At 38.7% G+C, this 13,444-nt stretch overlaps 1 protein-coding gene across 2 annotated transcripts in view; it reads left to right on the top strand.

The window, feature by feature from the left end:
* Positions 1-13,444, top strand: part of PDS5A (PDS5 cohesin associated factor A) — a 176,315-nt gene that overhangs the window by 132,028 nt on the left and 30,843 nt on the right. For both annotated transcript variants that reach the window (XM_055246433.2, XM_063619784.1), the window contains exons 25-26: positions 201-405; positions 941-1,055. In XM_055246433.2, coding sequence (XP_055102408.1) covers positions 201-405; positions 941-1,055 — 320 coding nt within the window. The remainder of the gene's footprint in view (positions 1-200; positions 406-940; positions 1,056-13,444) is intronic.

Raw genomic sequence — 13,444 nt, 5'->3', positions numbered from 1 at the left:
TGAATACAGATCCATTTATAATGTGAATATATGCACAAAAGGCACTACTATTACTACCTGTTTAACTGTCTTCCAATTATTACATTATTTATTCTCCCATATAATTATCTTCTTTTTAATTGAAGACATTAAAAATACTTAAACTGCTATTTTTCATTTAATAAATGGTTGCCAATTTAAGTTTTTCTGTGCTGCTGTAGGATGAGTGTTACCAAGTAAGGCAGATATTTGCTCAGAAGCTGCATAAGGCACTTGTGAAGTTACTGCTCCCATTGGAGTATATGGCGATCTTTGCCTTGTGTGCCAAAGATCCTGTGAAGGAGAGAAGAGCACACGCACGACAATGTTTACTGAAAAATATCAGTATACGCAGGGAATACATTAAGCAGAACCCTATGGCTACTGGTAAGTAACTCAAAGTTCTCTGTGCGCAAATATATTTTGTCAATGTATCCATTTTTAGGTTTTTTTTTCCTTGTCATGTGTTTCTATTATAGTTTATAATAAAACTGGGAGTTTTATAGAATGCTGTCATTGTAGTTATGATGTGCTTAAAAACTGAACTCCTGAGTCCTATTTATGCTGCATTAACTCTGGCAAACTGCATTTTTCCTATGGGATCAGGAGTGTAGTTTAATTTGAACATATTGCTGGGATGTCAGACTAAATAATTTTTTCCTAGCTTTGCCAGGGACCTGTTGTTTAATGGGTTTAATATCTGATACTTTTGACTTTAATATCTTTCAAAAGTGAAATATAACTGCATACCAGGTACCAGAAAAAAAAATTGAAAAGTGAAGTGTAAAGTATTTTAGTATCCAGGTATCATGTTGTGCCTAATTTAGAAATAACAGAGGGAAAAAATGGAAACCTAAGTGGTTAGAACTCAGTCCACTAAGGCATTTTATAAAGGTTGTTTTTAATAATGTTTTTACTTCAGAGAAATTATTATCACTGTTGCCTGAATATGTAGTTCCATACATGATTCACCTGCTGGCCCATGATCCAGATTTTACAAGATCACAAGATGTTGATCAGCTTCGTGATATCAAAGAGTAAGTCTTGTTGTTTTTCAAGAACTCTAAAAATTATGTTTAGTTTTCAAAAAATGGTAAATGTTTTATTATTTTTATTTATTATTTACATTAGAATTAGAATCTCCTTATGGTCTTATTCTTTTATTATAAATTTCCAGTTTCATCTTTCAAAAATTTTCCCATCTACCAGGTTTTGGTTGTTCATTTTCTGTCTGTTTGCAGCTAGTTAAGCTATCTAAGTCTTTGAAATAGGTTAGTTTGGTTATCTTAGTAATTATATTTGATTTTTACTATTTATATTGAGAGGGTTTGAATATGGGAAGAGTACTGAAGTATGTGAAATAATTGGAGTTGGAACTGAAAACAGTGGCATATTTTTTATTCTTTGTTCTCTCTAGCATGCAACACTTTCAAATCTTTTAAAAAATTTTTATTGATACATAATGTACACATTTATGAGGTACACGTAATATTTTGGTACATGCATACAATGTGTAATGAGAAAATCAGAATAATTAAGATATCCACCCCCTCTTCATCCCAGGCAATTGGAGCTTCAATGAGCTATGATTAAGCCACTGCACTCCAGCCTGGGTGATAGAGCGAGACCCTGTCTCTGAAAAATAATAGTAACAATAAAATTTTTAAAATACAAATAAATTATTGTTAACTATAGTCACCCTACCATGGTATCAAATGTCAGAATTTATTCTTTGTATCTAAGTGTATTTTTGTACCCATTAACCAGTCTCTCTCTCTCTTTTTTTTTTCCCCGAGATGGAGTCTTGCTCTTTCGCCCAGGCTGGAGTGCGGTGGCACGATCTTGGCTCACTGCAACATCTGCCTCCCTAGTTCAAGTGATTCTCCCATCTCAGCCTCCCAAGTAGCTGGGACTACAGGTGCCTGCCACCACTCCTGGCTTAATCTTTTTTTGTATTTTTGTTAGAGATGGGGTTTTACTATGTTGGCCAGGCTGCTCTCCTGACCTTGTGATCCCCCTGCCTCAGCTTCCCCAAGTGCTGGGATTACAGACGTGAGCCACCGCACCTGGCAACCAGTCTCTCTTTATTCCCCCTTCCCTTCTACGCTTGACAGGCTCTGATAACCACCCTTCTACTGTCTACCTGTATAAGATCTTCATTTTTATTTTATTATTTTTTTTAATGAGACAAGTTCTTACTCTGTCCCCCGGGCTAAAGTGCAGTGGTGTGATCAGGGCTCATTGTACCTTGACCTCCTGGGCTAAAGCAATCTCCTATCTCATCTTCCTGAGTAGCTGGGACTACATGTGCCACCATGCCCAGCTAGTTTTTGTATTTTTTGTAGAGATGGGGTCTCACTGTGTTGCCCAGGCTGGTCTCAAACTCGTGGACTCAAGCGACCCTCTTGCCTCAGCCTCCCGAAGTGCTAGATTACAGGTGTGAGCCACTGTGCCTGGCCTTCACTCTTAGTGCCCATATAAGTGAGACAATGCGATATTTGTCTCTGGGCTTGGCATATTTTACTGAGCATAATGACTTCAAGTTCTGTTCATGTTGCTGAAAATGACAGAATTTCATTCTTTTTTATGGATGAGTAATTTTTCATTGTACGTGTGTATATCCTACATTTTCCTAATTAATTTATCTGTTGAGGGACACTTAGGTTGATTCCATATCTTGGCTGTTGTAAATAGTGCTGCAGTTAACATGGAAATGCATCTATCTCTTAGATCTACTAATTTCCTTTCCTTTTTTCCTTTTTTTTTTTTTTTTTTTTTTGAGACAAGTGTCTTACTCTGTTGCCCAGGCTGGAGTGCAGTGGAATGATCTCAACTCACTGTAACCTTTGCCTCCCCACTTAAAGCTATTCTCATGCCTCAGCCTCCCAAGGAGTTAGCACTACAGATGTGTACCACCACGACCAGCTAATTTTTGTATTTTTAGTAGAGACTGGTTTTCACCATGTTGCCCAGGCTGGTCTCCCAACTATTGGCCTCAAGTGATCCACCCACCTAGGCCTCCCAAAGTGCTGGGATTACAGGCAAGAGCCACTGTGCCCGGCCAAGATGTACTGAATTCCTTTATTTTGGATATATATCCAGCAGTGAGATTGCTGGATTATATGGCAAGATCTGTTTTTGTTTTTTTGAGAAACTTTTTTTTTTTTTTTTTTTTTCTCTCTTTATAGAGATGGGATCTTGTTATGTTGCCCGGGCTGGTCTTGAACTCCTGGGCTCAAGCAATCCTCCCACCTCAGTCTCCCAAATTTCTGGGATTATAGGCATGAGCCACCACACCCAGCCTGAGGAACCATCATACTGTTTTCCATAGTAGCTTCAACATGGTGTCCCCACCGATTGGAGCAGTGAGTAGTCACCAAAGTTCAAGCACAATCAGTGCCCTGCTCTTTGTCCCCAGTTCATCCCAGGTGGTTCTGTCCATCTAGCACTCCCAGTGGTTCTCATGGGACAGGACTGGAGTAGGCTTCCCAGACTTGTGGAGAGCTCGGAGTTCCACCTCCAGTTCCTCTCGTCTCAGAAACCACGAGTCCAGGGAAATTGTGTGCGAGTGGTGTTCTGACAGTTTAGGAGACCAGGGTGGTGTGCTCTGAAATCGAACTGTTTCTCTTACCAGTGGTGGCATCACTCAGTTCTTCTCCCCCTACTTCAGGTGCATTAAAGATGGTATTCTTGTCTTAAATATTTTCTAGATGTTCTGCCATCTTGCTGAAATCATTTCCACTTTTGTGTATCTTTAAACACAATTTTTAAATTACCATGTAATTTGAAGTTCCAACTAATGTTTTTCATGGCGGATGTGGTGGCTCTCACCTGTAATCCCAGCTACTTGGAAGGCTGAGGTGGAAGGATTGCTGGAGCCCAGGAGTGGAAGGCTGCAATGAGCTCTGATCCAGTTACTGCATTCTAGCCTGGGTGACAGGAAACCCAGTCTGGTTTTTTTTGTTTGTTTGTTTAAGTTTTTCAAAATGTAGTTACATAACTTTATGGAAATTAGTAAGTTACTGTGTCAGAAATAATTTTTTTGTTAATTGTGGTAAATATATAGCAAAATTTGCAGTTTTTCACCACTTTTAATGATACAATTAAGTGGAGAAATATCCAGTGACTTTGCCCTTTTATTAATTGGGTTGTCTTTTTGTTATTGAGTTGTAAGAGTTCTTTATATATTTGAGTATTTATCTCTTATCAGGTATATGATTTACATTCTTGATAGTATCCTTTGATGCACAAAAGTTTTCACTTTAATGAAGGCCAGTGTATTTTTTCTGTTATTGCCTGTACAGTACTTTTGTTATAATTAAGGAACCAAATCCAAGTTCATAAAAATTTTTTTTTTTTTGAGACGGAGTCTCGCTCTGTCGCCCAGGCTGGAGTACAGTGGCGCAATCTCGGCTCACTGCAAGCTCCGCCTCCCGGGTTCACGCCATTCTCCTGCCTCAGCCTCTCCGAGTAGCTGGGATTACAGGCACCCGCCACCACGCCCGGCTAATTTTTTTGTATTTTTTTTTTTTAGTAGAGACGGGGTTTCACCGTGGTCTCGATCTCCTGACCTCGTGATCCGCCCGCCTCGGCCTCCCAAAGTGCTGGGATTACAAGCGTGAGCCACCACGCCCGGCCGAAGTTCATAAAAATTTTTTACTGTGTTTTCAGCCGGGCACAGTGGATCACCTGAGGTTAGGAGTTCAGGACCAGCCTGACCAACATGGTGAAACCCTGTCCCTACTAACAATATAAAAAATTAGCCGTGCGTTGTGGCAGGCGCCTGTAATCCCAGCTACTTGGGAGGCTTGGGAGGCTGAGGCAAGAGAATCGCTTGAACCTGGGAGGCGGAGGTTGCAGTGAGCCGAGGTCGCACCATTGCACTCCAGCCTGGGCAATAAGAGTGAAACTCCATCTTAAAGAAAAGAAAATTTTACTGCATTTTCTTCCATGACTTACAGTTTTTAGCTCTTTAGTTAAGATCTTCGATCCATTGTAAATTAATTATTGCATGTGGTATAAGGTAAACATTCAGATTCATTCTTTTGTTTGTGAATATCCAGTTTTTCCAGTACCATTTGTTGAAGAGACTGTTCTTTCCCCAAAGATTGGTTTTGGCACCCTTGTCAAAAATCAACTGACCATATATGCAAGGGCTTACTTCTGGGCTCTCAATCCTATTTAATTTGTCTGTATATCTGGCCTTATGCCATATAACTCTGTCATTACTGTAACTTTATAATAAGTTTCAGAATTGAGAAGTCTGATTTCTGTTCTTTTTCAAGATTGTTTTGGCTTTTGATATTTCCTGTGAATTTTAGGTTGCATTTATCTATATTTCTAAAAAAATTCCATTGTACTTTTGATAGGAATGGCACTGAATCTGTATATTGCCTTGGGTGATACTGTTATCTTACCAGTATTAAGTCTTCTAATCTATTAGCACAGGATGTCTTTGCATTTATTTAGGCCTTTAATTTTTTATTTTATTTATGTATTTATTTATTTTTCCGCACTGTTCTGTAGTTTTCTGGGTATAGGTCTTTGTCTTCCTTGGTTAAATTTATTTCTAAATATTTTATTCTTGGCCAAGCATGGTGGCTCACACCTGTAATCTCAGCAACTTTGGGAGGCCAGGGCGGGAGAATTACTTGGGCCCAGGAATTTGAGACCAGCCTGGCAGCACAGTGAGACTCTCTGTTTTTAAAAATTAAAAAGAAAAAAGAAAATGGGTTATTGGTGTCTCCAGTTCTTATTAAGGCACTCACCATTTCTCCCTTCAATTCTGTCCATTTTTTGCTTCATAAATTTGGGGACTTTCTTGTTTGTTTTATATATATTTATTACAGTCACATTTTCTTGCTGGATTGACCTTTTATCACTATAGTCCTTATCTCTTCTTACCTTTTTGAGTTTAAATCTGTTTTATCTAATAATAAAATAGCCACTTATCTCTCTTATGGTTACTGTTACACGAAATATCTTTTACATCCTTTTACATTAAAAGTAATTACTGAAAAGGAAGGAGTTAGTTTTGCTAAATAGCTGTATATTTCTGCATGTCTTACTTGTTTTTTGTTGAATTCCTCCAGTTTTGCCTCTTTCTCTTGTATTTAGTTGGCTTTTTTGTGGTGAACCTTCTGACTTCTCTTTTGTAAAAAGTTTTAGCTATTTCTTTCTTTTTTTTTTTTTTTTTTTTTTTTGAGACGGAGTCTCACTCTGTTGCCCAGGCTGGAGTGCAGTTGCGCGATCTCGGCTCACTGCAAGCTCTGCCTCCTGGGTTCACGCCATTCTCCTGCCTCAGCCTCCCGAGTAGCTGGGACTACAGGTGCCTGCCACCACGCCCAGCTAATTTTTTGTATTTTTAGTAGAGATGGGGTTTCACCATGTTAGCCAGGATGGTCTCGATCTCCTGACCTCTCGTGATCCACCTGCCTCAGCTTCCCAAAGTGCTGAGATTACAGGCATGAGCTACTGCACCCAGCCATTTTTAGCTATTTCATTAGGTTTTAGATCACAGCTGACATCTCAAACTTCTAACAACCTAGTTTGAATAATAGCAAATTTGTTTCAATAGCATGTGGACACATTGCTCCTCTACATCTGTGTTTTCCCTCCCTTTATTTTTTATTATCACTAATCACATCTTTATAGGCTATATTCCCATTTACTTAGATTTACAGTTACTGTTTTATGCATTTTCCATTTATTTATTTATTTATTTATTTGAGACAGAGTCTCACTCTGTTGCCCAGGCTGGAGTGTGGTGATGTGATCTCGGCTCACTGCAACCTCCGCCTCTCAGGTTCAAGCAATTCTCCTGCCTCAGCCTCCCAAGTAGCTGAGATTACAGGTGCCCACCACCACGCCCAGCTAATTTTTGTATTTTTAGTAGAGACGAGGTTTCACCATGTTGGCCAGGCTGGTCTTGAACTCCTGACCTCAGGTGATCCACCCACCTTGACCTCCCAAAGTGCTGGGATTACAGGCATGAGCCACTGCACCCAGCCACATTTTCCTTTTAAATCATGTATGAAAGAAGTGAGTCATGAGCCAAAGTACAATAATACTGTCTTTTAAATGTACCTGTATGGTTACTTTTACCAGATTTACTTATTTCTTCTTATGGCTTTAAATTACTATCTAGTGTTCTTTCATTTCAGCCTGATGGACTCACTTTAGCATTTCTCATAAGACAAGTCTACTAATGACAAACTCCCTTTGCTTTAGTTTATTTGGAAAATGTTTTGATTTTGTCTTTATTCTTGGACAAAGACAAATCTTATATAGGATATAAGATTCTTGGTTGACGAGTTGTTGGAGTTTTTTTTTTTTTTTTTTTTTTTTTTTTAGAACTTGAAGATGTCATCCCACTGCCTCTTGGCCATTATGATTTCTGATGAGAAATCAGCTGTTATTCTTATTGAGGATCCTTTAACTTGAGTCACTTCCTTCTTGGCTGCTTTCAAGAGACCTTTATCCTTTATCTCTTTATCAAATGTTCAACCATTTGACCTTAATGTGTCTCAGTGTGGGTTTCAGATTTCATCCTGCTTTGAGATCACTGAGTTTCTTGGATGTATAAATTCACATCTTTCATAAAATTTGCAAGTTTTTGACCATTATTTCATCAAATATTTTTTCTGCCACTTTCTGTCTTTCCGTTTGGGAATTCTGTGATGTCTAATGTTAGTATTTCTGATTGTGTCCTGCGGGTTCATTAGATTCTGTTTTTCTTCATTCTCTTTTCTTTCTGTTCAGACTGAGTATTTTCAATTGCCTTATCTACAGGTTTACTGAATCTTTTTTCTGCATGCTGTAGTCGGCCATTGAGTCCTCCTAGAGTGAATTTTTAATTTCAGCTGTTATACTTTTCTGTCCTGGAATTCCTGCTTGGTTCCTTTTAATTATTTCTGTCTCTTTATCAGTATCCTCTACTTGTTCATACATATAATTATCTTTATTTCTTTTATCTCATTGAGCATATTTAAGACAGTTGATTTAATGTCTTTGACTAGTAACTCTAAAATCTGGGCCTCTTCAGGTTTAATTCCTAATTCTTTCTTCTCCCCTGTGAATTAGTCATATTTGCCTGATTCTTTATGTGATTTGTAGTTTTTTGTTAGGAATTAGACATTTTAAGTACTATAATGTGATAACGCTAAAAATCTGGTTCTTCCTCTCTTTCTAGATGGCTTTTGGTTCTTGTAGAGCACAGTCCACCATTCTGACTTTTCCAAACTACTTTCACAAAGTCTGTATTCCTTGTTTTGTGTAGACCTTGAAGTTATAGTTCTGTTATCTTTATGGTCAGCCTGTGACCCTGACATAGATTTCCCTTCACTGTGGAGGTTCATCGCCTCTCCCTCCATCAAACCAGGTGTTTACCTCCTGGTTGCTGGGTCCCATGAGGTTCCAGAGTTCTGCACAGGTGATGATGATTGTTTTTTTCCAGCTTAATAGTTGTTTTGTTGTTGCAATTGATATCTGAAATTTCTTACTCTGCCATTTTTCTGACGTCAGTAATAATGTATTTGAATTTGAAAAATCTTACTTAAATGTAGCCTTTAATGTTTAATAGTTAACCTTTCTCCTTTATTGATATTCAGTAAGAAAAAATTGAAAATGAATTCATTAAGAAGAAAATAATTATTCATAATTATACCCCCTAAAAGCCCTTCATTGCTATTAACAATTTGGTCTGTATCTTTCAACACTTTTTCTTCTTCATATGTTCATATTTCCTTAACAAATATTTATAGAGTACTTTCAATGTGCCAGGTACGCTAGGTTCTTGGGTTGTGAGGTTATGTAATATGAATATCATATATATTCCCTTAAGGTTTACAATCTTTTTTTTTTTTTTTTTTTGGGACGGAGTCTCGCTCTGTCACCCAGGCTGGAGCGCAGTGGCGCAATCTCAGCTCACTGCAAGCTCCGCCTCCCGGGTTCACGCCATTCTCCTGCCTCAGTCTCTCCGAGTAGCTGGGACTACAGGTGCCCGCCACCACGCCCGGCTAATTTTTTGTATTTTTTAGTAGAGACGGGGTTTCACCGTGGTCTCGATCTCTTGACCTCGTGATCCGCCCGCCTCGGCCTCCCAAAGTGCTGGGATTACAAGCGTGAGCCACCGCGCCCGGCCAAGGTTTACAATCTAATGGAAGATGAAGAAAGATAAAGAGGTGGTTACAATATGATATGTGATATATGCTCTGCTATTGTGGGAGTACCTAGAATAGGCACATAACTCACACTTGGAGGGAGTCAGAAGTTAAAAAGAGGAGGAAGAAAAAAAATAATCTGTAGAGCAGAACTTCTAATAGTGTAGACTTCAGACATATCACTACTGGAAAGAACAGAGAATCAGAAAACGACCTGGAGGAAGAATATTGGAGGTCAAAGGAACAGCAGTTTGGAAAAGTGATCAGGAACCAGCTAACATTCATTGGCTTTTTATTATATGTTACGTGTACTGGAAATATTACCTCATTTATTCTTCAGAACAATGGGATAATTACTGTTGTTCTCATTTTATTTTTGTTTTTGTTTGTGTTTTGAGATGGAGTCTTGTTCTGTCGCCCAGGTTGGAGTGCAGTGGTGTGATCTTGGCTCATTGCAACCTCCGCCTCCCAAGTTCAAGCAATTCTCCTGCCTTAGCATCCCGAGTAGCTGGGACTACAGGCATGCACCACCATGCCGGCTAATTTTTGTATTTTTTTTAAGAGATGGAGTTTCGCCATGTTGGCCAGGCTGGTCTCAAACTCCTGGCCTCAGGTGATCCATCCGCTTTGACCTCCCGAAGTGCTGGGATTACAGGCGTGAGCCACCGCACCCATCCTCTTGTTCCCATTTTACAAATGAAGATACCAGCAAGGGTAAAGTCACACAGCTAATAAATGTCCTTTGAATTTAACAACAAACTGTGTTTATTTGCTTACTGGCTGGAAAAATGTGTTTAGCAACAAAGCACTCACTGATAACCTTGGCAGGGACAGCTGCAGTACAGCAATGCAGGTGAAAGCCAAATTGCCAAAAGATAAGGAATACATATCGTTTAGACAAATCTTTTTTAAAAATTGGCTATGAATTGGGGAGGAAGAAGGCAATAGGAAGTATTTAAGGAGCCAGGGGAAAAAGTGTGGTTGTAGGTAAAAGAAACGATGCTAATAAATTGAGGTGAGGTCTTCAAAAAAAATTTGTGGGGTGGCGGGATCTTAAAGATAGATAAAAGGAAGGCCAGGGACTAAAAATAATTTTCCAGGACTGCTGTTAAGTAGTTGAGGAAGTCTCATCTAATGACTTAGGTTTCTAAATGATATAGGAGCAGAGTCTGCTGGTCGGTGAGGGTGACAGAATTAGATATGAGTAGAGTAAAGATTGGAAATAGCTGCTGTGAAGAAGTAGCTAAAAATCCTGGTGACACATAGGATAGCTGGCTAGCATAAAGTACCAAGGTAAAAATTTTAAATTTATAATTATATCAAGCTTCTCAGCTACATGGTTTTTCTGTAGCATTAAACAATTCTAAATATAGCTGTCAAGAAGCCAAAGATTTGGATTGTTCTTGAGTTTTTCAAAGCAAGTGTGCCAGAAGGAAAATTGGTAAGAGAGTTGATACTGTTTTCAAAAAAGTGATTAAAATGTTGAGAGGCCAAGACAAGAGGATTATTTGAGTCCAGGATTTCAGGACCAGCCTGAGCAACATAGCAGGACCTTATCTCTACAACTAATTTTTTTGAATTGGCTTGGTGTTGTAACGTGTGCCTGTAGTCCCAGCTACTCGGTCCCTGCTGAGGCAGGAGCATCGCTTGAGCCCAGGAGGTAGGCTGCAGTGAATTTATAATTTCACAGGCGAACAAATTTCTAAAGATTAACAAAGTCTAGGAATGTCTGAGGCAGTGAAATGTCTTAGGCAAAGATAAAATTTACCAGGATTGGAACAGCCAAGGAATTAGGAAATCATGTTGAATAGATTGCCCAGAAAATTGGCAGGACTTAAAGATGGACTCAAGGAAAAATGTCATCCAGAAACTAAATCAACACAAGGAACATAGGGAAGCTGGTAGATAACGTTGACAAGGAGAGGATGGTAGAAGCAGCCAAATGGCACGAGCTTCCTAGGAGTAATTGTACATAAACCTGGAAGAATAACTGGAATTAGCTTTGGGGATGATAGAAGCTGAACCCACTGTCTGACCCTAAGTATGCATCATCTAATAGAATGAGCAGTTACAACTTTAGGGGAATGCAAGGCAAGCATTCTTGGGGTGGGGGTATGGTTTCAGTTATGGCAAAAAGGGGAAGTGAGCATTCATTGAAGTTTCTTTTGGGGGGGAAAGTATATTCCGGAGAGCTGAGTGAAAAGATGTGAGATGGACAGGAATTAGCTCCCTTGGATAAGGCAAGAAGAAGCAGAGGATTATGGGAATCTGTGTACTCCATAGGATGGGTAAACATTAATGATTATATTTCTTGGGCAGTATTGAGGATGCAGAAGTGAGACATGGCCCCAGGGATTTCAACATATTCTAATTTCAAAAAATGCCATTTTAATGTCTATTATATATTGTTTTAGAATACATATATGTATTGTTTTGTATCCTGTTTTAAATGTAACATTATATTGAAAAACTTCCAAGTACTAAAGTTTATTGAGTCAATTGGTTCATGTTAGATAGCACATTAGTCTCAGCATATTTGCATAAAATTAAGGTGGAATTGGCATTCTTATCACAAGACAATCATACTTTTTTTCAGTTACTTCAAGGAATAAATTCTCTATTATGTTGATGTACATTCAAGTATTTTATGTATATACTAATGTTTAAAACCTTATTGCAAGATTTTTTTGTTACAACTTTTTAAAGAAACACTGCATAGGAATGCTTTCTCACCTTATCCCCTAAAACTGAGAGTAATCCTCACCCTATACTTCTGTGGAAAGGGATCAAACAAATCTTCAAGTTAATAGAAACTGAACAGAATTCTGACCCAAGAATTAAGGAAATGATTTCAGTGTTTATATAACAAATAGAATCCTCAAACCTGTAGAACCAATATGTTCAGTGTTGTCACCTTTGTCTAGTATATAGTTGCTCAGATAATGTTTATTATATTTATTTTGTGTATTTTTGTTAAAAGTATAAAAGCAGACCCGGTTCTAATCCTAGCCCCATATTTTTATCTCTGTGACCCTAAACAGGTTACTTAATGCCTCAAAAAAAATATTTAGATAGCCCGGCGTGGTAGCTTAGGCCTGCAGTCCCGGCACTTTGTGAGGCCAAGGCGGGTAGATTGCTTGAGCCTAGGAGTTCAAGACCAGTCGGCAACCTGCCGAAACCCCAGCTCTATAAAATTAGCCAGACGTGGTGGCGCACGCCTATAGTCCCAGCTACTCAGGAAGCTGAGGTAGGAGGATAGTGTGAGCCCATGACACCATGGCTGCCGGGGCTGTGATCACACCACTGCACTCCAGCCTGAGAGGCAAGCAAGACCCTGTCTGAAAAGACAGACCAAAAAAAAAAAAAAAATAGGTTCTATATATAATGGTGATGATTTTTCTTATTCTTTATAGAGTTATGAGGATTATATGAAGGTAAAGTGTTTAGCCTAATGCCTAGTAGATAGTAAGCACTCATTAAATATTTGCTAATTTTTATTATATTTGTTGTTATTCATTATTCTGTTCCTTTCTTTGATCAGGATTCCAGCAGCTATCCAATATCTAAGTAGAGTTGACAACTCTTTGCAAAAGTTCATAAATATTATTGAAACAACCAACTATCATTTAAGCCATTAAGCTAAAAAACCAATGCATGCTACAATAGTCTCTTAAAACAATTATGTGCAATGTAGGAAAAGAAGCTTTTACAGAGTATTATCAAATAGTTTCTCCCCTGTTGATGTAGGAATGCAGTAGTCGTGTCACTGCCTGAAAATCCTGGGATCTTTGTAAAAACAGGCCCCATTTCCAGATTTGTTTATTTAAGTTATCCAAACAGTTCTAATGTTCAGCCTGATTTGGGGTTCACTTTTACTTAGAAATTCAAATGTTCCCTTCAGACACAATGTGTTAAATGAATATACAGTGAGAAGTGTGGAATAGCAAAAGTGGTTTGAGATTGTGACTCCTTGATTGAGTGGCTGGGTACCACACACATCAGCCTCATAATACATGCAACTTAGACTTGTTTCTCGGCAGAACTGCATACCAATTGTAGAACTTCTGCATAGCTTACAAATAATCAGAATCCCAAGACTGCTGTGTGTGTTGATTTGCTCATTATTGCTGGGTGTTAAGATATATCAGATTATCTAAACTTACCTATAGGGTGAATCTGTGTTTTCTTTTAAGAGGGTGTCACTTTTTTGCCCAGGCTGGAGTGCAGTGGCATGATCATGGCTCACTGCAACCACAAGCGATCCT

Source organism: Symphalangus syndactylus, chromosome 16 (assembly GCF_028878055.3).
Source record: "Symphalangus syndactylus isolate Jambi chromosome 16, NHGRI_mSymSyn1-v2.1_pri, whole genome shotgun sequence".
Classification (NCBI taxonomy): Eukaryota; Metazoa; Chordata; class Mammalia; order Primates; family Hylobatidae; genus Symphalangus; species Symphalangus syndactylus.
Note: the sequence above shows the minus strand (reverse complement) of the source record. Positions and strands in the feature narration are given on the sequence as shown.